Source organism: Bufo bufo, chromosome 4 (assembly GCF_905171765.1).
Source record: "Bufo bufo chromosome 4, aBufBuf1.1, whole genome shotgun sequence".
NCBI classification, from domain to species: Eukaryota; Metazoa; Chordata; class Amphibia; order Anura; family Bufonidae; genus Bufo; species Bufo bufo.
Genome location: NC_053392.1, coordinates 137,589,865 through 137,616,593, shown reverse-complemented (window position 1 = coordinate 137,616,593; position 26,729 = coordinate 137,589,865). Strand labels below are relative to the sequence as shown.

At 42.2% G+C, this 26,729-nt stretch overlaps 1 protein-coding gene across 1 annotated transcript in view; it reads right to left on the bottom strand.

Annotated features, from left to right (window-relative positions):
- The window catches only part of EPHA4 (EPH receptor A4), a 62,066-nt gene that overhangs the window by 30,124 nt on the left and 5,213 nt on the right, over window positions 1-26,729 (bottom strand). Inside the window, exons 3-4 of the mRNA XM_040428004.1 lie at window positions 25,367-26,030; window positions 4,271-4,426 (exon numbers count right to left, since the gene is read on the bottom strand). Of these exons, the coding sequence (XP_040283938.1) occupies window positions 4,271-4,426; window positions 25,367-26,030 (820 nt within the window). The remainder of the gene's footprint in view (window positions 1-4,270; window positions 4,427-25,366; window positions 26,031-26,729) is intronic.

The window sequence follows — 26,729 nt, the reverse complement described above, 5'->3', positions numbered from 1 at the left end:
AGGGGATATGATAGAAACTTTTAAATACATAAAGGGAATCAACATGGTAAAAGAGGAAAGAATTTTTAAAAGAAGAAAAACTGCTACAAGAGGACATAGTTTTAAATTAGAGGGGCAAAGGTTTAAAAGTAATATAAGGAAGTATTACTTTACTGAGAGAGTAGTGGATGCATGGAATAGCCTCCCTGCAGAAGTGGAAGCTGCAAATACAGTGAAGGAGTTTAAGCATGCATGGGATAGGCATAAGGCCATCCTTCATATAAGATAGGGCCAGGGGCTATCCATAGTATTTAGTATATTGGGCAGACTAGATGGGCCAAATGGTTCTTATCTGCTGACACATTCTATGAAGAAAGGTTTTTATTTTTAATGTCGGCATTATCGGTGATGGGGAAGGAGGGGGCGATGTACATGGGGGCCCAACTGGGGGAAATTTTATATATATATATATATATATATATAGGCACAACCTGGTGACTATTATAACTCCTAAGGGGGGCATAATCTATACTGAGGGCCATTATAACTACAGGAGGCACAAAAGGGTGCAATATTTATACTGGCGGCACTATGGGCTAGCATAATTTATATATATACTGAAGGCACTGCAAAAAAATAAAAATATATAAAAATAATCTTTGTTTTTTCACGGCCATTAAAAAAGGATGTAAAACGGATGCAAAACAGCCATTAAAAAAGGACAACTGTCCAGAAAATTGTTGAAAAGTGGCCATGAAAAACTGACAGCATGTTCGTTTTTAACAACCATTTTTTCCACTGTCAAGTGAATGTAGCCTAAGAATACTATCTGAAAAAAAACGGCAAAAAAGGCAGCAACAGCTTATAGCAAAAGATAAACAAATAAAACGTCCACTTTTACCCTCAGATACTTAAGATTATGTGGTTGTTTATGAGTCTCAGGACAACCTGGGGTGTGTATAAAACACTTTAAATTATCCAAGAAAGATTTACAAGCTGGTAAATTAACATTTGGACATGGGTGATTGGGAAGGATACATCGCTCAGAGCAGAAGGCAATAAGAAGACTTTCAGTCTTGGTTTCAAGATGGCAGGAAAGTAGTTGCAGATTGATAAGTAAAGTAGCAGAGTGTGACAGTTGTAAAAACAAGATCCCCGCTCTCCTTCTTCAGATAATATAACCTGAGATGCAATGTCCCAAAGCCTAGGAAATGATTAATGACCCTAAATGGAAGACCGTGGAACCAGTCTGGCTATGTTTAAATAGAGAACGAACCAAGGTAGAACCTCTAGCTTATGTTACATAATACAAGGCGATGTCAAGCTTAATTACCAGAAAACAAATCTTGTTTTTATCCCCATGATCAATCTCTCTGCTAGACGCTTCAAGTTCTGGACAAATCCCAGGTGCTTAATGGCCAAAGTGCCTAGAAGTTTACTACTGGCACCAATTTTTGGCCGCCTTCCAAAGATGACAAGCTGATGATTAAATGTGTCTGACTGGTTCCCAACACCTAGATAACTTGTACTGTTAAGGATTTATTTGTCAACGTCAATGAGGCCTTATGCCAAAAAATACTATTTGGTAGCCATCATATTATGTATCATTTTGCATGCCTTTAATGGATATTACACAAGTTTCCCCTACTTATGAAGGTCTCTGAAACGACTCTATTGTAATATAAAATTTAATTAGAAAATGTAACCTAATTTTAACCATTTTGAGATGCCACGTGGAGGGTGAGATTTTGGAAGATTAGACTTTATGAATTAACATTTCATCCTGCAATTAATCCATTGTTCTCTAGAGGCTAGCAGAGTTCTCAAGAGCACTGACGCTTCTAATATAATTGTTGGAGTCTAAACTTTTACAAAGCGAATGACACCATCAACTCCCTTAAGGTCAGCGTGCCTCACAATGAAGCAGCTGGTTCTCTCAGCCTAAATTGCCCTGTGTTTCTTGTGATTTTGGGAACACTGGAAACCTAAGACAGATGTGCCACCAGTAGTCTGCCAAGCTAATTAATTGTGTTCATCCATACAAGTGCTGGACTTGGAGTGATGACGGAAAAGGAGCTACTGTGGTGGATTTCTAACTTTAACCCAACTGAGAAAACCTCTGCCCCTCATTGGCCTTGCTACCTGTTCCTCAAACACAGCCATAGAGAGAAGAAGAGGAAAACCACTAAATGTTCTCCATTGATTCTTCTAAAGGAAAGTCATATATTTCACCAAAAATGCTAACATCTTTCCAACAAATCGGATTCTCTGCAAATACTAAACCTCTAGGAGTAAATGACATCCAAATATAGTACACGTGTAAGACCTTCATTATGGGGATCTGGTCTATTTTTTTCTTGCACAGATACAAAGCTTCACATGTAGTTACTCACTGCTGACCATCCTACCATACGAACAGGACAACATTCAAAGCTAACCATCGCTCTTGCTAGAATTTTGCTGCAGCGCTCTCTCTGAATCCGTTCTGCCAGCACCCCTGGAGAAAAAACCAGGCACTGCAGATTCCCCGATAATTGCTTTTGTGCAGTTGTGTACGTGCTTAGGAGCCAAGGAAAAGAGGAATTCAGATGAAGGTTAAAAACCAGAAGCTTAGAGGGAAACAGCCTTAACTATTCTGCTGCGGGGAAATCATCAAAACTCTGCACTGCAGATACTTCCAGCAACGAGACAAAAAAAATACTCTCAGCGTGAATAAACCCCGCTGAGAGATGTTCACCATGCACAACCCAGTGAAGAAATACTACGCTTTCATCCTTGACCTTGGGAGCGAGCGAAGGTTGGCCGGGCTTCTCAATCTGCCCTTACATTTCAACGAGCCAGCTCCCGGCGGCAGCGGTGGAATTCACAGGCAGGTTCCACCAGTCATTTCATTAGGGTTCATTACGCGGATAACTGTCAAGATGCATTAGAGGAAGCGACCGAGATTAATAGGGCTGCAATGGCCATTTAAAAACAATATAGTTACTTGAGGAAATAACAGCCTGAGCAGCAAATCTCATTATTTAAAGGGAAAAAAAAGATATGAATGAAAGACAGGGGACGCGTGCTGGTGGAAACCCAGAGGGCACGGATTTTATGATGGAGTCATACGGTTCATTTCAGGCAAATAATCACTTGCAAATGACTGGAATACAGTTTTTTCTAGGTAAAGTAAACAGGATTTAATTCCATGTCAATCTACAAAAACAAATTTTATGATATCTTACCAGCTTATAATTATGTGTATACCAGTTTGCTGTATTCCTCCTGCAAGTCGCCCTGCTTGACAGGATCGGTTTTCTCTATTCCTTCAATTAAGCTGGTTTGAGCTGTCAGGCAGTGACAGCGCTATCAGAAAATTAGTGATAATACAGCTACTTTTAGCAGACCTTTAAAAACGGGTATTTTAGCTGGTATGCAAAAAAGGTTATTTTTTTTTGAGAAGCTATACAAATTGTCATTGCCTTTTTTTGAGCTTGCACATTCTCATTCTAGAGAGCACTCTAGAGTGCACTGATCTAAGCCACACCGTTTATAGTAAAAGTACTTTAAAATCCCAAATTCAACTATAGACCAGTGTGGATCTTTATACATGACTTATATCATGTCACTATAGCCTTAGACCTCCTTGAGATGAGTCTACTGATTTGTGAATACAGGAAGTTTGGTCTAGTAGTACCACAGGAGATTTCAGTGTTACATCCAGAATCTGGACCTTAGACTACTCAGTGATGCTTACGGGCTACAGGTACAATCAGCATCGGACTGAGAGGTAATTCTTCTAAGGGCCCACCATCTGTGTATATAGGACCTTAAAGGCTCCATTTTGGTAAGAGCTTGGACCCACAGGAGGATCCTCTAGTATTAGGCCAGCCCGATCCTGGGTGCAAGAGCTGACCTATCTGATGAATTTTCAAAATCTAACATATCGTAGTAAAAGACATTAGTGGCATTTGCTAAGCAGCTGATCACAAATGATTCTAGATGACAATGAGTCTCTTCACAGCGAGGCCCGGACAGGAGGTCAGCAAGGCTGTGGGAACCACTGATCTGAGCTTCATTTAGCGCAACATAAACCCAGACTTCACAACGGGTGGCACCTTCAGAAATGCCCCTGGACTTGTGACAGCTGCCGTCAAGTAACCGCTATACTGTATGGAGTGTACAGTACAAAAGATAGAAGAGGCATATATCAAGATGACAAACACCACTGCACAGAGAGTGATCACATGCAGAGAGACAAGGGGGGGACTTAGCTTTCACTGAAAGACAGAGGCATGAAGTAACTTACGGGTGCACGGCATGGAGGCAGGGTCACTGTCAGCTCGAAAATAGCCCCGATCACAGGTGCAGGAGGTAGAGCCTTCTCGAAGCGCAAAGCTATGGGGAGGACACTTGGAGCATGCTTTATCCGATAAGAGGGCCTTGTAGTAGCCAACTTTGCAAGCTGTAGAAAAAAAATAATCATGGTGAATAAAATATGCTATCTCACAATTTTCAAAAAATGACATATCATAATATAGAAATGATGGCCATTTTACGCGTTCTACAGTACTACATAACAGTATGACGATGACACTATCAGCTCTGCTGCATCTGCAGATCCATTATGTGGCCCGTGCTCTAGTTGCAGCTGTTTTGCCACCATAACCGTGTAATGTCGCCAGTATCGATTGTTTATTTGCTTCTGAGACGGATCTTTTTTTCCCAGTGCATGGCATGAACTTTGCTTAGCGTGTTACCTCAGGTCTGATGACTTGCTAGGTGTTTGATTAGTTTCACTTGAAAACAGACCCATGGGAGGAATTGATAGGAATCACAAACCACAGCTTGGCAGACAGATAGGCTCAGGTCAGGCCCCTCTCCCCACATCAAACACGGCCTCATCCCCTACACACGGAATCCAAACCCAGTGGAAAGTGCCCGTCACTCAGCCGTCACTGATAAACAAAGACAGCCTGTGTACAGCCAGCCACTGGACGCGAGGAGGCCTCACTTCTCTCCTCTCGACTTGACAACATTTTAAATACGGCTGAATGAACACAGTCAGCCTCTGTGTATTTGCCGCTGCACTTCATGTTCAGGAGGAACTAAATTCTCCCCGTGAAATGTATATGCTTCACTTTATAACATGGCGCTGTACTGCCCGCTCTAGAAAATCTGCACTTTCTACCAGAAATGAAAGGAAAAGGGTGTGCTCTTCAGAATCACCTTGGCATCATTATTATCGACATCTTACAATCACTACTTTAAAACGACCCTCCAAGAAAAAGAACTTACATTAACTGGAGAACTAACACTGACAAGTTTCCCTCCTTTTCACCTTCATTCCTGGGCTCCTCTTCTGCCATCCAAGGTGGCTTGCGCCTCCTCCAAGACTACTGGACATAGGTAGCTCAAGACACCTCCTATTTGTCCACATCTGCTCTTGGATTGGCCAGCACTGTTCACGTGAGCGGGGCTGGCTAAAGATCGGGCGAATCGATCCGTAAGAATTAATTGGTCTCATCAAGCAGCCGTGACGAGGTGTCCCCAAAGCTGAGGATGCTCTCCAAGCCGCTTGATCAACAGGACCAGACATTAAGGCCAACCCTGACAATCTCGAGCCTGCGCCACTGCTCTAAATAGCGGCGCAAATGCAGAGGCTCTGCCTCTTGGGAGGTGATTGTTCACATGCACAGGAGATGCTCCAGTAGCGGAAGCAGCTGCTCTGGGCAGCGGCAAAGGTGGAAAATTGGCCCTGTCAATCAAGTGCAGAGGGGAACGTCCTCAGCTTTAGCGATGCCCCATCACAAGTGCAGAACTCTTGCTTGATGAGACAAATCCATTCTTATGAAATTATTCGCTCATCTTTATGATGGTCTGTCCAAGGGCTGCAGGAAGTGTCTTGGGTTCCCAAATGCGCAGTAGGCATCAGGCAGTCTGAGAAATGGCAGCTCTACAGCTGAAAAGGAGGCACCATGAAAAACTTCTCCTCATTCCCCAGTTTTTTTTTTTTTTGTTTGTTTTTTGAACCAGAGGGTTGCTTTAAATGCTGCTTGGTCACAATTAGAGAACTCATGTTTACACGCGATATTAAGAAATTGTGAGTTCATAGCGAGGGATCTGATTATCTATTAGTCAGAGTAAAGAGCGTCTACAAAGATCAATGCTTGCTCTGGAGAACCTGCATGTCTACGCGTTTTACAGACTTCTCATTGATTTCATTGGGGACTGCGTCAAACCTCATTTTTACTATGATGGTGCTGCCCGGAAACTGAACACCTACTTCTGCTGATTGCTGAGGGTCCCTTTAATAGAATACCCTGTGATCAGCCTATAGGTGATCAACTCTTCTAAAAAGAAGGGACTGTCTAAAGCTGACTGCCTCTTTAAGGAATATTCCTCACTAAAAATCTAGATATACATTTGAATAATTCAGTTTCTAGAGAAGATGGACGACAATCAGTAGATCGAATACAGCTCTCATCAGGGTGATTTGTAGGCCTGTATGATCTACCATAGGATCCTGAATGTTATCTCTGTCCATTTATTAGAACCGATGTTGGATACAACCTGCTTGCCAGAGACCCTCATTAAGTGTGTATGTGACGCTATTGTGCGCCTCATTGTGTCTTGTTAATACATTCCCACCCCAAATCCCCATTCTCCATGCCACAAATTAAAGTCTTTGGTGCGTGCTTAATTCTCTGTCCTCTGTTTTGTCCTTCTGCTTTTCTGCTAAGGATTTGCTGGGTAAGATTGGGAGGGGGGGGGGGGGGGACGAGGAGGAGGAAAAGGGTTATTGCCAGAGCTTTAGGTCCATCCTCTTTGTCCCCAGCTTAGTTCACATGTTCAATACAAGCCACAAATTCAATATCTTTGGCATGGCTTTGATGAGTTTTCTTCCCCTCTTTTTCATTAGTCAACAAAAGCAGATCCACGACCCAGATGACACCGAAACACCACCGGGTTAAGGTTTGGGATCAAGACTGGTGAGAAAAAGGATCTTTAACAAAACAGAAGGATTCTCAAATACATAGCCCTGTCCTAATAGATCAGCCTAATCAGGATGCATGCTCACATCTGCACCCACCGAGAGTGACCCCGCAACCCCCCCAGACAACAACCTCTATCTGTCTCCTATCTATCTATCTTATATTTATCTATCTATTATCTATCTTATATCTATCTATCTATCTATCTATCTATCTATTATCTTATATCTATCTATCTATCTTATATCTATCTTATATCTATCTATTATCTCTATCTATCTATTATCTATCTTATATCTATCTATCCACTATATCTATCTATCTATTATCTATTATCTATCTATATATTATCTATCTATCTATTATCTATCTTATATTTATTATCTTATATCTATCTATCTATCTTATATCTATCTATCTATCTATCTATTATCTATTATCTATCTATATATTATCTATCTATCTATTATCTATCTTATATTTATTATCTATCTATCTATCTATCTATCTTATATCTATCTATATATCTATCTATTATCTATCTATCTATTATCTATCTTATATCTATCTATCTATTATCTATCTTATATCTATCTATCTATCATCTTCTTTCTATCTATCTATCTATCTATCTATCTATCTATCTATTATCTATCTATTATCTATCTTATATCTATCTATCTATTATCTATCTCATATCTATCTATCTATCTATCTATCCTCTCATCTATTATCTATCTATCTCCTATCTATCTGTGTCTATCTATCTATTATCTATCTATCTATCTATCTCATATCTATCTATCTATCTATTTATCTATCTATCGCATATCTCTCTTATTTATCTCTCATATCAATCTCCTATGCATCTATAGTTCTCTTATCTTTCTAATCTAATCTATGATAAAACCTGTCCCAGTAAGGATAAGGTCAGGTTCACACAGGGGTGATAACTACCATTATTGCACAATAATTCTACTCAAAACACTAGTCAAATCTGATTTTGGTTCAATGTGCAGCCATAATAAATGCAATATATGATCATTTAATAAATTGCCATTCCCTGGCTCACTATAAGGGAACATTATGTTCACCTTAAACTGAAACTTGTCATCTGTCAAACTACATGGCCAAACGTCTTATAAGAAGTAACGGCGATGGCTTCCTCAGAAGACTCCCATCCGCTGCTTGTTTACACTCCATATACTACTTCTAGCATGGAAATGGCGCAGTGCAGACCAGAATGTCATTTCCATCATTTTAATCTAACAGATCAGATATCATGGATACAGGAAATATGGCGACTTCTGTACTCGCTGTCAAGCAGGAGCTGCAGCGCAGGAGCCACGCGTTCTGCGCGCCTTGATTTATACAAATGATATACATGTATTCACACGTTAAAATGCATATTTTACTGAGCTGGAAAAAGAGTCAAGTCATCGGGTTGTGACCATATTTTACCAAACCAACAGAATTATGGAAAATTTCCGTCACCACGATCACGAAAATGACAAACCGAATAACTCCTTCAAGAATGCAATCTGATTTCTTTTCATGGAAGAGGTTTGAAAAGCTCAGTAAGAGGGTGCCCTGTCTGCGGTGCCCGTCGCCTGGTTGCCCATGCTCCCGGCTAATTAATTGGTTAACTGCTGAGTGACAACTGTTAATCCTGTTATTTAAAGCCCTTTCTTCTGTACTCGCCCCTAGAGAGAAGAACAGCTTTTTGCCCTCTCTGCTCTGTAAATAGTCTGCATTTATCCTTTCATTTTCCCATAACCCAAGATCTGACGGGCGTATTACACAGTAAAAATAGTGGGAAAGAAGCATAGCTCCAGTAAGCAAGGAATAGCCATCATGTCAGCCCGTCCTAGTCCACCATGTATGTTTCTGGAGCATCATTACATGGGACTATGTGCCATCCCTATTATTCCTGCTAGAAGTTTAAGAAGGAATTGCCAGCAGTCCCTGCACACCCCTAACTTACTATTTTATTTAGTTATTTATTTATATAGTGGCAACATATTCCGCAGCGCTTTACAGACATTGGCATCGCTCACTATCCCCAGGAGCTCACAATCTAAGGGCTCTTTCACACCTGCGTTATTGTCTTCCGGCATAGAGTTCCGTCGTCGGGGCTCTATGCCGGAAGAATACTGATCAGGATTATCCTAATGCATTCTGAATGGAGAGAAATCCGTTCAGGATGCATCAGGATGTCTTCAGTTCCGGTACGGAACGTTTGTTGGCCGGAGAAAATACCGCAGCATGCTGCGCTTTTTGCTCCGGCCAAAAATCCGGAACACTTGCCGCAAGGCCGGATCCGGAATTAATGCCCATTGGAAGGCATTGATCCGGATCCGGCCTTAAGCTAAACGTCGTTTCGGCGCATTGCCGGAGCCGACATTTAGCTTTTTCAGAGTGGTTACCATGGCTGCCGGGACGCTAAAGTCCTGACAGCCATGGTAAGTGTAGCGGGGAGCGGGGGAGCAGTGTACTTACCGTCCGTGCGGCTCCCCGGGCGCTCCAGAGTGACGTCAGGGCGCCCCAAGCGCATGGATCACGTGATCACATGGATCACGTCATCCATGCGCATGGGGCGCTCTGACGTCATTCTGGAGCGCCCCGGGAGCCGCACGGACTGTAAGTATACCGCTCCCCCGCTCCCCGCTCCTACTATGGCAACCAGGACTTTAATAGCGTCCTGGGTGCCATAGTAACACTGAAAGCATTTGGAAGACGGTTCCGTCTTCAAATGCTTTCAGTACACTTGCGTTTTTCCGGATCCGGAGTGTAATTCCGGCAAGTGGAGTACACGCCGGATCCGGACAACGCAAGTGTGAAAGAGGCCTAAGTTTCCTATCAGTATGTCGGACGAAACCCACAGGAGAACATACAAACTCCATGCAGATGTTACCCTTGGTCATATTCGAACCTAGGACCCCAGTGCTGAAAAGCAACAGTGCTAACCACTGAGCCACCGTGCTGCAGGTGTCAGTCCGTGCTGGGACCCCCCCAACTGGTAACGCCCAGCTGGACTTTTATTGGATACTCCATAAACTTCTACCAGGAATAATAGAGGAACGGCACATCATACAGTCACAAGACTAGATATTCCAGGATTGTTATTGCCTGGGGCATACGAGTCAGGAGAAGTTACAGTTCCTCTTTAAATATCCAGTAAATACCCATCTCCAGCCAAATTACCATTCAGAGGTGGTTTGAAGAGGACCTCTCATCACTCCCTGTTTTAGTAAAGGGATCATCTTTTCTTATAGCTCTGCTTTGTGTCATTCCTCTGTTATCCCTCCTAAAAATAACTGAATACATTGAACACTAGGTGTTACCCCCCCCCCCGTTAAATGGGGTGTGTCCTATACTCTCGGCACAGATTGGACAGTGTCACAGTATGCAGAGATACACCCTAGTAACACCCACTTGTTAATTTCTTCATAAATTTCTAGGAGGCATACCAGAGGATCGACACAATGGAGGGTCTAAGAAAAAATGCCGTCAGGAACAGTGACGGATCCTTGTCCACAGAATATTAAAATATAATAAAGCAAGAGGCATTGGCACCTCCTGTAGATTTTACAATGTAAGGCCTCATGCACACGACCGTTGCGTGTTTTGCGGGCCTCAAATTGCAGATCTGCAAAACACTGATGGCGTCCGTGTGCGTTCCGCAATTTGCGGAACGGCTTGGACAGCCATTAATATAACTGCCTATTCTTGTCCGCAAAACGGACAAAAATAGGACAAGTTATATATTTTTTTGCGGACCGCGGAACGGAGCAACGGATGCGGACATTGAAGTGAATGGGTCCGCATCCGAGCCGCAAATACTGGATGCAGACCAAAACAACGATCGTGTGCATGAGGCCTAAGGACCGTAGCAGCTTGCAGCGTAGAACCCATCCTAACAAACTGAACAGCCATCACTTGGCAATCTGTTCAAGAGATGTGGTCCTCAGAGCTGGAGGAATCAGCTGCTGTGAGGAAAGTCTTGGCAGAACATAGCTTTCCAGTTCTGTAAAATAAAAATTAAAATATTCCGTCTCCAGGTTCGGCTCTAGAGTTTGATGAACCTGAGCCCCCTAGTGCTGAAATTCATCTCCCGAGGCCCATAGTCATGAAGATAGAAAATTCTACAGGCTCCGAGGATGTGACACTGAATACTGGGATCTGAGGAAGATTTCGGGAAAAGTTCTCACTTGTAGGGCCATGCTTTGCGTGTGGGATCCACAACCCAAACTGGATAAATGTCCCCTTGCCCTTCCCAACATATCAATGAAAGAACTAAAATAAGGGGCGGACACTCTCGCCATAAGCATTGTGCGTATTATTTAGGGGAGGCAGTAAATGTTCCCTGCGGCCCCCCTAGGGGTTTTAGGAACATATCATTACCGTTGACCTCTTTCTCCTTTCTACTCTTTGCTTTTTGATGTATTTGTATTACGTTATACATCAAGAGACATGGGAGCCATGACAGATTAGAACATTCCCTGACCACCAAATGCAACAAGTGGCCCAAATGGGTGGTCTCCCACAAAAAGAAAAGACAAAGAAACGCAGGCCATCTTCAAGGGGTTGTGACTCCTGCTGACATTTTTATGGAGGCTATGAAATACCTCGACCATTTGTTCCAGGAAGCCTCTTCTTGTGAAGGACATGTTGGACGGCTTGAGAATGTGTGAGCAACCAGATTCACTCCAGCTGAAGAACACATTTTAGGATGTCACTCCTCAAAGTCTGTCCACCATTAGGCGCTGTTCCAATCTACTTTGGAGCCTGTGTTGCGGATTCTGTCACATTAGAAAGAAAAAAATACAGAGCTGCCTGTATTTATTTATTTTTTTCCGTTGAAGGAGTTATCCCATGAAAACTATTTTTCAACCAGCACCTGGATCTGAATACTTCGATAAAAATTACTGAGCTATTCAATAAAATGTACCTGTATAGCGCCACCTGCTGTTTGTTTTTTTCTTATTTCTTTGTCCTGGCCGCACATGCTCAGTTTCATCCTTCAACTGAGCTACAAGCTTGATATAAATCCAGCAGAGCAATAGGAGCAATGAATAGGGAGATCTCTGGATCCACGTGAGATACAGGGCTGGTTCTAGCTTTGTTAGGAAGACGTGGTCACGTACTGTATGATGTCTGATTTTCATTTTTTTTACATTAATCACTGGATAACCCCTCTAACACGATAGTCACCATAATGAATTCCCCACAATTTAATGGGGTCCGTTGGGCTCCACTGGTGTCCATTGTGTGACGGAACCATTGAAGAAACAGATTTCACAACAGATCACTAAAATATGATATATAGCATGTAGAGGATTAACATTCATGACTAAGTGAATCCATACCATAAAATGTCCCTTGACATTATAGACATAATCTAGGCTTGCAAGCATGAGCTGAAGCAATTACTATGGAAAATAGGCCTCACCGGGAGATGACTATGTAACTGACCCTATATTCTGCTGAGAGGCTATAGCAGAAGTATAGACCTTGCGTAATTATTTTTTCTAATCAAAGTGAATGGCTTGAAAGCAAAGGCAAATTAATATCAACCCTTTAGTAACCTTGCCCCATTCAACAGAGGGTGGGGGGTGGGGGGCATCCTAATAGAAAGTGTGTCTATCATGACCTGTAGGGCTTTCCATAAAAATGGCTCATTTCACATACACAGATTAGAAATATGCAGATGACCTTTGGAAATAATTGAAGCATTTCTCCTAAGAAACCTATCTTTCCTCTGATTGACTTCCGTTAGGCCTTCATGTTTATGCATTAGAAAAGCTACAATCACTTCCAGATGCACCAGGGCCATCAGGTGGACATACCGGTATATGTGGCAGAAAATTTCCTGCTTACGTTTCACCAGATACTTAGGCCGGGAGCAGCTGTTTGGAGAATTTTTCACTTTCTTATATTTGTTATCAGATTGATCTTAGGTACAAAATTCAGCAAAAGGAGCAGCAGATATGAAGAAGCTGTGATTTTCCTCTGTATCGATTATACATCTCATCATATTTAGCTATCAGGAGCTTCCTCATCTGTGTGAATTGGCTTTTTTTCATCAGCACAATAAGCTTCACTTTGGAAAGAACTTGGTAGGAATTTCCTCGTCGCGAAATTGGGCAAAACGCCAGGACAACACACAGGTGAATTCCGGAAGCCTTGGAAGCTCCTCTTCTGCACAGAGGGCTGGCAGGAGATGTTATCCCTCAATTCCCGGAGTTATTAATGAACGCCGTGTCCCCTCAGTGCTGGGTGCTTTATAAATCAACCTTTGCACAGCCAGGCAGATAATGAACCAGCAGTTTCTCAAGCATGTTACAAGGGGGCAGGTAACCCTGGGAGGATTTAATGCTGCAATGTCCCCAAGGACGCGAAAGAACCAATACCAATCATAGGTAACAGATGGCATATCACAAGGTTATGAGGCTCCTGGAAGAAGCTAAACATCAGACTGTATATAAGCTCTCTTTCAGTAAACTGCATTGTGTACTGGTCAACTGCATTGTGCACTGGTCAACCGCATTGTGTACTGGTCAACCGCATTGTGTACTGGTCAACCGCATTGTGTACTGGTCAACCGCATTGTGTACTGGTCAACCGCATTGTGTACTGGTCAACCGCATTGTGTACTGGTCAACCGCATTGTGTACTGGTCAACCGCATTGTGTACTGGTCAACCGCATTGTGTACTGGTCAACCATATTGTGTACTGGTCAACCGCATTGTGTACTGGTCAACCGCATTGTGTACTGGTCAACCACATTGTGTACTGGTCAACCGCATTGTGTACTGGTCAACTGCATTGTGTACTGCGTAACTACATTGTATACTGGTCAGTCATATTGTGAACTGGTCAACCGCATTGTGTACTGGTCAACCGCATTGTGTACTGGTCAACCGTATTGTGTACTAGTCAACCGTATTGTGTACTGGTCAACCGTATTGTGTACTGGTCAACCGTATTGTGTACTGGTCAACTACATTATATACTGGTCAACTGCATTGTGTACTGTGTAACTATATTGTGTACTGGTCAACCATATTGTGCATGTGTACTGGTCAACCATGCTGTGTACTGGTCAACCATATTGTGTACTGGGCAGCCATATTGTGTACTGGTCAACTACATTGTGTACTGGTCAACTACATTGTGTACTGGTCAATCACTTTGGGAGACATTGAACATCTGATCAGTGGGGGTCCTAGTCCTGACATCCCCGCGATCAACTCTTTTGTTAGGGCAGTGATGTCACATTCATCAATCACATGACCTATTTGCAGCTCAGTTATATTCAAGTGAATGGACCTGGGCTGCAATACCAAACACAGCCCCTAAACAATGTATGGCACTGTGCTTGGTAAGTTGTGAGGAGGATGCAGCACTCACCGGAGCCCCCCAGCCTTTTCAAACAGATGATTGGCGGGTGTGCCAGGAGTCGGACTCCCACTAATCTGACATTGATGACCTATCGTGAGGACAGCTCATTAATACTATACTCCCGGAAAACCCCTTTAAATCACAAAAAGTGCTGATATTGCTTTCAGAGATCCACCTAGAATGAACTATTTAGGGTAAGCTAATGCTCTCTTTAAGGGGTCAGACACCGACTTACAGAATAGCCCCCTATTGGTGGCATTAGTGAGCTTTTATTCTTTTAGAGGAGAGCTGTTATTAAAGAGGTTGTGCAGCCCCTGGACTTTTTTCTTACTAAAAGTTGACAACGGTATTGAAAAAAAAAAAAAACTGAGTAATACTCACCCACCAGTGCCATGCCACTACTCCCTAGATCTCACGGCAATATCTGCTCAACGGGCATTGACAATGAATGGGGACAAAATGGAAGCATTTTTTTTTTCCAGTATTGAGACCATATGACGGGTCTCAATACCGGAAAATGTTAACGCTAGTGTGAAAGTAGCCTAAGTTTGGTGAAACATGTCAAGGGACGTACAGTATCTGATATGCTATCTATATGCTACCTTGCCCATTCCGTAAGTCATCTACATGGCCAAAGTCTATAGGAGGATCACAGAAATGACACCAGGACAGTTTGTATGACAAATGTGACAAGCAGATCTGGTTTCCAGGACATTTGATGGTAAGATTTCATACAGAATCAGATTCTAGTTTCTACCAATATTTATCTTCGGGTTTTGTTAATTTGAACCTAGCATCTGTTCTCATTTCACAGTCATGACTGGTATGTTACCACCACGCTGCCATTCCCAGAGATCTGGGCGTCAGGGCTCACATATTCAACACAAACAAGACGGTGGTGCTGACCCTCGCTCCTGCTTCCTTCCTCAGTACACACTTTTATGGCTGTTATCCAAGGTGACAATTGGATGTGTATCCTCTGAGCTGTCCTTGTGCCCATTTTTGACTACGTCACCTGTCTATACTGAAATAAAACACTATAGGACTTCCTATTTAGGGTAATGTGTCTAGGGTGTCGGTCTATGGAAAGAGCTTCAGCCGTCAACAGCAACATATAACGTGGACTGTACAGAAGTCCTTCTAATTGCCCCCAACCATGCGGGGCGGACAGCAGGGAGCTGGGGGCGTGAAAGCCCTGGGGTTCTATTTACAAAACAGACAACATTACAATGTAAATAGGAGCTTTGTTTACTGCATCTAAGTATGCTACATGTACAGAACCAGTATGCTACATGTACAGCACCAGTATGCTACATGTACAGAACCAGTATGCTACATGTACAGAACCAGTATGCTACATGTACAGCACCAGTATGCTACATGTACAGAACCAGTATGCTACAGGTACAGAACCAGTATGCTACATGTACAGAACCAGTATGCTACTTGTACAGAACCAGTATGCTACATGTACAGAACCAGTATGCTACATGTACAGCACCAGTATGCTACAGGTACAGAACCAGTATGCTACATGTACAGAACCAGTATGCTACATGTACAGAACCAGTATGCTACATGTACAGAACCAGTATGCTACATGTACAGAACCAGTATGCTACATGTACAGAACCAGTATGCTACATGTACAGAACCAGTATGCTACATGTACAGAACCAGTATGCTACATGTACAGAACCAGTATGCTACATGTACAGAACCAGTATGCTACATGTACAGAACCAGTATGCTACATGTACAGAACCAGTATGCTACATGTACAGCACCAGTATGCTACAGGTACAGAACCAGTATGCTACAGGTACAGAACCAGTATGCTACATGTACAGAACCAGTATGCTACATGTACAGAACCAGTATGCTACATGTACAGAACCAGTATGCTACATGTACAGAACCAGTATGCTACATGTACAGAACCAGTATGCTACAGGTACAGAACCAGTATGCTACATGTACAGAACCAGTATGCTACATGTACAGAACCAGTATGCTACATGTACAGCACCAGTATGCTACATGTACAGAACCAGTATGCTACATGTACAGAACCAGTATGCTACAGGTACAGAACCAGTATGCTACATGTACAGAACCAGTATGCTACATGTACAGAACCAGTATGCTACAGGTACAGAACCAGTATGCTACAGGTACAGAACCAGTATGCTACATGTACAGAACCAGTATGCTACATGTACAGAACCAGTATGCTACAGGTACAGCACCAGTATGCTACATGTACAGAACCAGTATGCTACAGGTACAGAACCAGTATGCTACATGTACAGAACCAGTATGCTACATGTACAGAACCAGTATGCTACATGTACAGAACCAGTATGCTACAGGTACAGAACCAGTATGCTACATGTACAGAACCAGTATGCTACATGTACAGCACCAGTATGCTACATGTACAGCACCAGTATGCTACATGTACAGCACCAGTATGCTACATGTACAGCACCAGTATGCTACATGTACAGCACCAGTATGCTACATGTACAGAACCAGTATGCTACAGGTACATAACCAGTATGCTACATGTACAGAACCAGTATGCTACATGTACAGAACCAGTATGCTACATGTACAGAACCAGTATGCTACATGTACAGAACCAGTATGCTACATGTACAGCACCAGTATGCTACATGTACAGCACCAGTATGCTACATGTACAGCACCAGTATGCTACAGGTACATAACCAGTAAGCTACATGTACAGCACCAGTATGCTACATGTACAGCACCAGTATGCTACATGTACAGCACCAGTATGCTACAGGTACATAACCAGTAAGCTACATGTACAGCACCAGTATGCTACATGTACAGAACCAGTATGCTACATGTACAGAACCAGTATGCTACATGTACAGCACCAGTATGCTACATGTACAGAACCAGTATGCTACAGGTACAGAACCAGTATGCTACATGTACAGAACCAGTATGCTACATGTACAGAACCAGTATGCTACATGTACAGAACCAGTATGCTACATGTACAGAACCAGTATGCTACAGGTACAGAACCAGTATGCTACATGTACAGAACCAGTATGCTACAGGTACAGAACCAGTATGCTACATGTACAGCACCAGTATGCTACATGTACAGAACCAGTATGCTACATGTACAGAACCAGTATGCTACATGTACAGAACCAGTATGCTACATGTACAGAACCAGTATGCTACATGTACAGCACCAGTATGCTACATGTACAGAACCAGTATGCTACAGGTACAGAACCAGTATGCTACATGTACAGCACCAGTATGCTACAGGTACAGAACCAGTATGCTACATGTACAGAACCAGTATGCTACATGTACAGAACCAGTATGCTACATGTACAGAACCAGTATGCTACATGTACAGAACCAGTATGCTACAGGTACAGAACCAGTATGCTACATGTACAGAACCAGTATGCTACAGGTACAGCACCAGTATGCTACATGTACAGCACCAGTATGCTACATGTACAGCACCAGTATGCTACATGTACAGAACCAGTATGCTACATGTACAGCACCAGTATGCTACATGTACAGAACCAGTATGCTACATGTACAGCACCAGTATGCTACATGTACAGAACCAGTATGCTACATGTACAGAACCAGTATGCTACATGTACAGAACCAGTATGCTACAGGTACAGAACCAGTATGCTACAGGTACAGCACCAGTATGCTACATGTACAGCACCAGTATGCTACATGTACAGAACCAGTATGCTACAGGTACAGAACCAGTATGCTACAGGTACAGAACCAGTATGCTACAGGTACAGAACCAGTATGCTACAGGTACAGAACCAGTATGCTACAGGTACAGAACCAGTATGCTACAGGTACAGAACCAGTATGCTACAGGTACAGCACCAGTATGCTACATGTACAGAACCAGTATGCTACAGGTACAGCACCAGTATGCTACATGTACAGAACCAGTATGCTACATGTACAGCACCAGTATGCTACAGGTACAGAACCAGTATGCTACATGTACAGAACCAGTATGCTACAGGTACAGCACCAGTATGCTACAGGTACAGCACCAGTATGCTACAGGTACAGAACCAGTATGCTACAGGTACAGAACCAGTATGCTACATGTACAGCACCAGTATGCTACATGTACAGAACCAGTATGCTACATGTACAGAACCAGTATGCTACATGTACAGCACCAGTATGCTACATGTACAGAACCAGTATGCTACAGGTACAGAACCAGTATGCTACAGGTACAGAACCAGTCCAGTATGCTACATGTACAGCACCAGTATGCTACATGTACAGCACCAGTATGCTACAGGTACAGAACCAGTATGCTACAGGTACAGAACCAGTATGCTACATGTACAGAACCAGTATGCTACATGTACAGCACCAGTATGCTACATGTACAGAACCAGTATGCTACAGGTACAGAACCAGTATGCTACATGTGCAGAACCAGTATGCTACATGTACAGCACCAGTATGCTACATGTACAGAACCAGTATGCTACAGGTACAGAACCAGTATGCTACAGGTACAGAACCAGTATGCTACATGTACAGAACCAGTATGCTACATGTACAGAACCAGTATGCTACAGGTACAGCACCAGTATGCTACATGTACAGAACCAGTATGCTACATGTACAGAACCAGTATGCTACATGTACAGCACCAGTATGCTACAGGTACAGCACCAGTATGCTACAGGTACAGCACCAGTATGCTACATGTACAGCACCAGTATGCTACATGTACAGAACCAGTATGCTACAGGTACAGCACCAGTATGCTACATGTACAGAACCAGTATGCTACATGTACAGCACCAGTATGCTACAGGTACAGAACCAGTATGCTACAGGTACAGAACCAGTATGCTACAGGTACATAACCAGTAAGCTACATGTACAGCACCAGTATGCTACATGTACAGCACCAGTATGCTACAGGTACAGCACCAGTATGCTACATGTACAGAACCAGTATGCTACAGGTACATAACCAGTAAGCTACATGTACAGCACCAGTATGCTACATGTACAGCACCAGTATGCTACATGTACAGCACCAGTATGCTACAGGTACAGAACCAGTATGCTACAGGTACATAACCAGTAAGCTACATGTACAGAACCAGTATGCTACAGGTACAGCACCAGTATGCTACATGTACAGAACCAGTATGCTACATGTACAGCACCAGTATGCTACAGGTACAGAACCAGTATGCTACAGGTACATAACCAGTAAGCTACATGTACAGCACCAGTATGCTACATGTACAGCACCAGTATGCTACATGTACAGAACCAGTAAGCTACATGTACAGCACCAGTATGCTACATGTACAGAACCAGTATGCTACATGTACAGCACCAGTATGCTACATGTACAGCACCAGTATGATACATGTACAGAACCAGTATGCTACAGGTACAGCACCAGTATGCTACATGTACAGAACCAGTATGCTACATGTACAGCACCAGTATGCTACATGTACAGCACCAGTATGCTACATGTACAGAACCAGTATGCTACAGGTACAGAACCAGTATGCTACATGTACAGCACCAGTATGCTACATGTACAGAACCAGTATGCTACATGTACAGCACCAGTATGCTACATGTACAGCACCAGTATGCTGCCTGCAGCCTAAGCTACAAGAGGGGTCAGACTGTACTTATAATAATAATACTAGATTCTATGGCAGACCCGTCAATTCAGATAGATAGAAATGATAGATAGATAGATAGATAGATAGATAGATAGATAGATAGATAGATAGATAGATAGATAGATAGATATGAGATAGACGGATAGATAGATATAATAGATAGATAGATAGATAGATAGATAGATAGATAGATAGATACATATGAGATAGACGGATAGATAGATAGATAGATAGATAGATAGATAATATATATCATATATTGTATTATATACTATCATAGTTATATAATTATGTATAGAAATACATATGATAGAGATACTGAAACCATTTTTAATTTGCAAATCCTGTTTGTTTTGTTCAATGTCTACTGATAATAATACGTTCTTCAGTTCGCAGATATTAATAAATTCTTTGTACTCTTATCAGCAGGTAGCAGTAATAGGAAGAGTCAGACAAATAGAGAGGAAGGAAGTGGTTTTTGTTTTCCTACGGCCCATGTACTTAGCATGCAGTGTGAGAACATTCCCAGAACATGCACGTTCTACAAAACATAAAGAGCTGAGTCCAGCGTCAAAGGTGCCCCAGCCCTGACCCACCCATCTGACTGTGCTGCACCCTCCACCCAGGATTCAGGGCTCTGAATCACCGGACACTTCATGTATTGTATGGGAATAAACAAGTATGACTCCTGACCACAACCCAGTTATTACCTATGGGACAGGGACAACAAACATGGAATGCACTGGGCTGAATCATGGGGGGGGGGGGGGGGGGGGGTATGTGGATGTGTTTTTACAGCTTTACATTCTAAAAAAAAAGACCGAAAGCTGCCGTTTTTGGGGTTGTGGCTAGACTTGCCATTTAACCCTGCCAACATCTAAATGGAGATTTACTGGGCAGCGAATTCAAGATAAAACGAAAACCTTTCCAGAAGGATTAATAACACGTATTGGGCATTGTCCTGGCGTTACTACTACTGTCTAGGCCTCTGGTACTTAGGAAACAAGAAGAATTATCATAAACTGATATCCTCTTTTCCAAGCACAGACGGATCTTCTGGACCATTTCTTCCCATATCCAATGCCAGAAATTTGCACTGAGGGTGAATGTGGCACAGTAGAGAAAGGCGAGCGCCAAAAACATAAAGCAGATGGGGGCAATTAAAAAAAAAAAGAAAAAAGAGGCACAGGAAAACAGAAAGAGTATTGATTCAATGAAAGCATTGACATGCTAATTTATTTGCAATGGTCCCGCTCTTGTTTTGGTCCGTTGCTGGCACACTCCAAAAAGGAGACGGACTCTCAATAGTAGATGAAGTCTGGTATTTTTTTTCCTTACTCCTGTGCTGCTCAGGCACAAAGTAAACTTGACCGGGAAACAAGCTGCATAAGGAGGGGTGGACTGGGCTTGGCGCACCCATGGGACACTGGAAAATCCCTTCTAAAACAGCCACAAAGCAAGACTGCTGAAAGCTGGTAATATAACTCACCCCTCATAATTCCTGGAGAGCAACATTGATCTCGGTTTTCCCTTCGACAGGAAAATATGTTGGAAAATTCATTTTGTTAGCAGCACCACCCGCTAATACAATTGTGGAAGATAATTTGCTTTTTCTTTTGGCACAAGCTTGAGGGGTTTCTTTAGGGACTTGCGGATGAGGGTCACTGCTATAGCAAAGTACATTGCTGGAAACTCACAACTAGGACTATTCATACGTCTATTGACTTTGGCTACAACCTATTAAAGGGGTTATGCCACGAAAAGTATCACCATGCAAAGAATGGGACATTTGAAATGACCTTCCATTGCAATATACATGTAATCAAAATATTATTATTATGACTTTTTATGTACATTGCATTTTCCTCTCTGGAAGTGCCCCCTGCTGCCTATCCTTCTGGTCCACCTTTTTCTGCTCCCCTCAGTACCAGCAAAGTGATTCATAGAGAAGCGGGTGAAGCAGTCCAGACACCTCTTCGAAATTCATAGAAATATATTGCTATATCTCTGTCTAGATGGTGGGGAAGGAACATATGGGGGTAAAACAGACAACTATGGGGCTATATATGTGAGACTAGTTTCTATTTAGAAGAGGAAGGTGTTAGAAAGAGCTAATTGCAATGCTTCCTTGATGGGCTCCTGTCCACTCACAGAAGAGGAAGAAAGTCCTCCAGATAAGCCGGTAAGGGTTTAAATTGATGGGATATCACTTATATTGCCTTCATTTGTATACTTGGTATATGTTGTATATATCAATACATAGTGACAATGTCTTACAGCAGAGGTAGCAATCCCAATCCTGTTACTATAGACTTGAAATCCAAAATATAAAGTCAAGGCACTTCTTCTACCATTAATGATGCTCTCATAGCCTCAATGGGGTAGTGCTGTGCTACACGGAGTTAGTTTGATGACATCATTTTGCTCCTATAAACTGCACACATGCAAATATTAGGGTTCACTGAGCTAGGAGCAAGAAATATAAAGGTTACACTTTTCTCTATCCCATGTCCAGGCCAAACCTTCAATATGAAACAACGCTGAACTTAGAATCCAGCTATGGCTCCATGGAAATAACCCTCTTTCTGTCCAAGTTTCTACTAACAAACTGCTAGGACTTCATGCTGATAGGAATAAAAAAACAATCTTAGATCGGCTCAGCGAGCCTGTTTGGTGTCCTAATTACTGTTTATCCTGTGGTTCGCCCCCTTATTAAAAAGAGAATAAATGCAAACCCCCACAAACCTCCCTCTTTCCAACAGAGAATCTCCCGTACCAATGGACTGCTGTATTATAAAACTAAACATAAAGAGGGGACACTGGGGAGAGCCTATTATTGACCCCCGGAAAAAAAATCTCTCAAGAGGTGGGTTAGAGACTGATTTAAAAAGAGCAGAGACAAACTTTTGCCTCCAAATGCTACCCCCTTCTGGACTTGTGAATGGCATCTATTTGCATTTGATTATAATAAGTAGAAGGTTTGGGCCCCAATCCTAGTAAAAATAGGTTTATCTCCTTGGTGGACAAAGCCATGAGAGATATGTACAAAGACTCATATACAATATGTGAATGGAAAAGCATGCCATGCAAAAGAAGAATGAGAGAAGCTCCACAGACAGCTGACAATCTCCATTCATTAGGGCAGAAGACACAAAAAGCAAAGAAGATACACACAGAAATGGTCTCCTAGACAGAATTTGGTATGGGAGATGATACTCATGAATATTCATGATATCAACATGCAGTTAGGCAAATTGTTGTTTGCAAAGTATCATTCACCTGCTGCTCCATTGAAATGGATTCAGTTTGTTACTGATGTTCCTACTGCATAATGTTCCTACCGCTCATTAGAATGGGCATATATTCTCCTAGATACCGGATAAGTGCCTTCATTATGTGGCACAGCTTATCTCTGTGCACTGCAATCCTTGATAGTGCATAATGTGTCATTGCTTTCACTAAACATCACTGATAAGATCACCAATGACCAGATATCAAGATATATTTTGCAAGGACTTTTACATTTTCGAAATGAATAGCCTCAGGCCAACCGCAGAAGAAAATTATATCTTTCTAATCAGGTAATCGTAGACAAGAGCTTGTATATGACTACTTGACCCAAGATCAGTGTGTTGCTGATTCCCTTAAACCAATGAAGTAACTTTCAAAGGCCTTCAGGTTTGAGATTCTCTAGGTCTGACCCTTGTCCACTGAGAGCCACCAGGCCTTTGTCAAACTGAAGATCTTAATCAATCTTTGCCTGTGACCAGGGAATGACAAGAAGAAGATTGATGAAGGATTAAATGACCTCTGGACCTCCTTCTTGTTTTCAGTCTGCTTGTGTCCAACCTCCTATGGACAGTGAAGGAACAACCTGCTAGCAGGGGTCACAACCTGTAGGCTGGTGTATCTTTCTTATCCTCTCACTAGGACAATTAATTTTCTCCATATTTACGCCCATAACTTTCATCTGTATGAGATCTATGGCCAAAGTGGACATTGAAGTGGGAAATCCCAAGAGACTGAATGCATGCAGATAATTTAATATCAGGCACAGTGCCCTGACATCTCGGAGAGAGTAAAGTTAGCAAGGACATAATACAAAGCCAGCCAAATGCTGTCCAGCATGCCAGATGCTACGGCCATCAAACAAAATTTTGCCAGCAAAGCTCAAGCCATAAGGCCACACAAAATGAAATACATAAATTAGTACTGAGTACAAGGAATGTATCTATGCACATCTCTAATATACATCTGTGAGCAATGTAGGTGCACTTATACTCTTCTATTCGGCCTTCTAATGATCTTCTCTTAATCAGAGGTTTCCACACAACATCCTCTGACAAAGGATTTGAGGCATGGATCAATTTAAGACTGGTGCCATAAATGCTTTACAAGAGAACTGAACCCTAAGTAATTTGCTTAAGGATCTGTGCTTGGATTATGGCAAGCTGGGCCACAAAAGGGTGGCAAGACTTAAAAGCAGTTCACAGTTCTTTCAATTAAATGGATCATGGGCAACCTGTTGCTTCTTAGAAAACCCTATTCCACTTGCAGGCCAAGGTATTCGTCAAAAGAAAGAATTATTCCTTTGTCAAGTATACATTTTTTTCTATCATCAGATAAGCTAACACCACACACTATTCTATCCAGTACCAACTGATGAGCTACACACACAAGGCCTCCACCTGAACAGAATAAGCAATGAGACAATAGCTGGCTCTCTTGGACAATTGAAATATTAAATGTCAAAAATCTGTCCTTTAGTAAGAGCCTCGACTCTACTTGTGTCTTGAGGTCAAGAAGCACATACTTTGACCAGGAGACGGTTCCTTAACATGTATTCCCAACACAATATTTATGCACAGGTGACATTTTCTATACACAATTCTTCTTACCCATTAAATTACATATAAAAACTAGGATCATTCCTATAGAAACCTGAGTGAGTCATTTTAATTGTCTAGAAGGTAATGTTGGTTGGAATTTAACTTATCCTGCCTATTTAAGTATGTTTTGGATAGGACAATGGTTAATTCATAGTCATATGTACTCAGCCAGTACTTGAATATGTCTCCCTGCCTTCTGCCATGCCATGTGTTCATTCTACCTTCCGTGCCAGCCCTTGCCACCTGGACCTCTTGGCCTTGTGAGCACAACCCTTCTGTCAACAGCCATCCCAGGGGATCTGCCAACTATTGGCTTGTTTCTATTCATCTTATGTCACATTCAATTACACAATTTAACACCAGATGGAAACATACAGTAGGGTTCCTTACCTTGACACCCTCCATTGCGCTCTTCATATCCGGCATTACATAGGCAGTTCCCAATAGGGACCAGCCACTCTCCATCAGCTCCACAATACATCTTGGGCACTTCTTTCTCTTCTGAGTTATTGACACAGGAACCTCGAACTTCCACCAACGAAGAGGTATCAGACCCAGTAATGGTGTCAGGGAATTGGGCCAGGTTTCTTACAGTCAATGGACACTTCTTGTAGAAAACACGTACTGACACAAGAGCAATGCATGCTCCCACATCCTGAAAAGCCAGGTAGAAGCCCTCCATGCTAAGTGGACCGACATCTCTGACCTCCGTGTTCAGTTTCATAATTCTGTCTCCAATGTCCACCTGAGTGAAGCTCTCGTCGGCTGCAATTGTGTCAATTTTAACATATTGTGTTTCACGGATATAACGTTCCTTGTCATTGTTGGATTCATAGTAGTACAAATTGAAGGTCTCTTTGCAGGTGCCCATCACTCCAGGCAAGCTGTTACAGTCCCGTAAAGTGAACTTAATCTCAACATACACTCGTTGTGCCCCACTACGTGGGATCCAGTCAGTCCTTAACCAGTTGTTCTGGCTTGACTCCATGACATTGCAGACTTGATAGGTTCTGATCGGCGTGTTCTTCTCATCCATAATGCTAACCTCTTCCCACTGCAATAAAATTAATAATTAGAAACTCGCTTTTCAAAAAAATCATAAAGCATAATAAAAGATTGTACTTGATCCACTAGGTCTCTTTTTCTAGTGCCTCCTGTTGGACACTGAGAATACATTGCATGTGGGTTCCAAAATGAAATTACATTGCTAATATATTATCAATGAACAAAACTATTCACTGTTTTTTGCAGTTGTCAAGCTTGGTATCCAAAAATGAACCCTATGTTCTTCAGCGGAAATATCAATGGGCTAGTACATTGTCTCAATAATTCCTATGGAAAATGAGCCTCTGTCATCAATCAACAGCCACGCCGGTAACCGAAATATATTCTACGTTAAAAAACTCAACTTTTACATATTATTCATTTCTTCACGGTAGAATCTGCATAGTGTGAAAGAACAAATGCTTCCTACTGAGGATTTCTGGCTGTCCATGTACTATTAAATTTTTCACTAGCAGTATAAAAATAACCTGCATACGTATGCGAGGTTTGGAGGAAATTGTCATATCCACAGGGAGACAGGAGAGTGGCAACTGAAATCAGCATCACTTAACTACTGATGTAGACCTGACAGTCTGGATATTACCAATAACGCAAGACATTCATATTATGTCAAGTTATGGGTTACAGTCAAGAATATATGTCTGTAACTGGTGTACAGGCTGAAAAATGAACCTAAAACAGGTTTAGA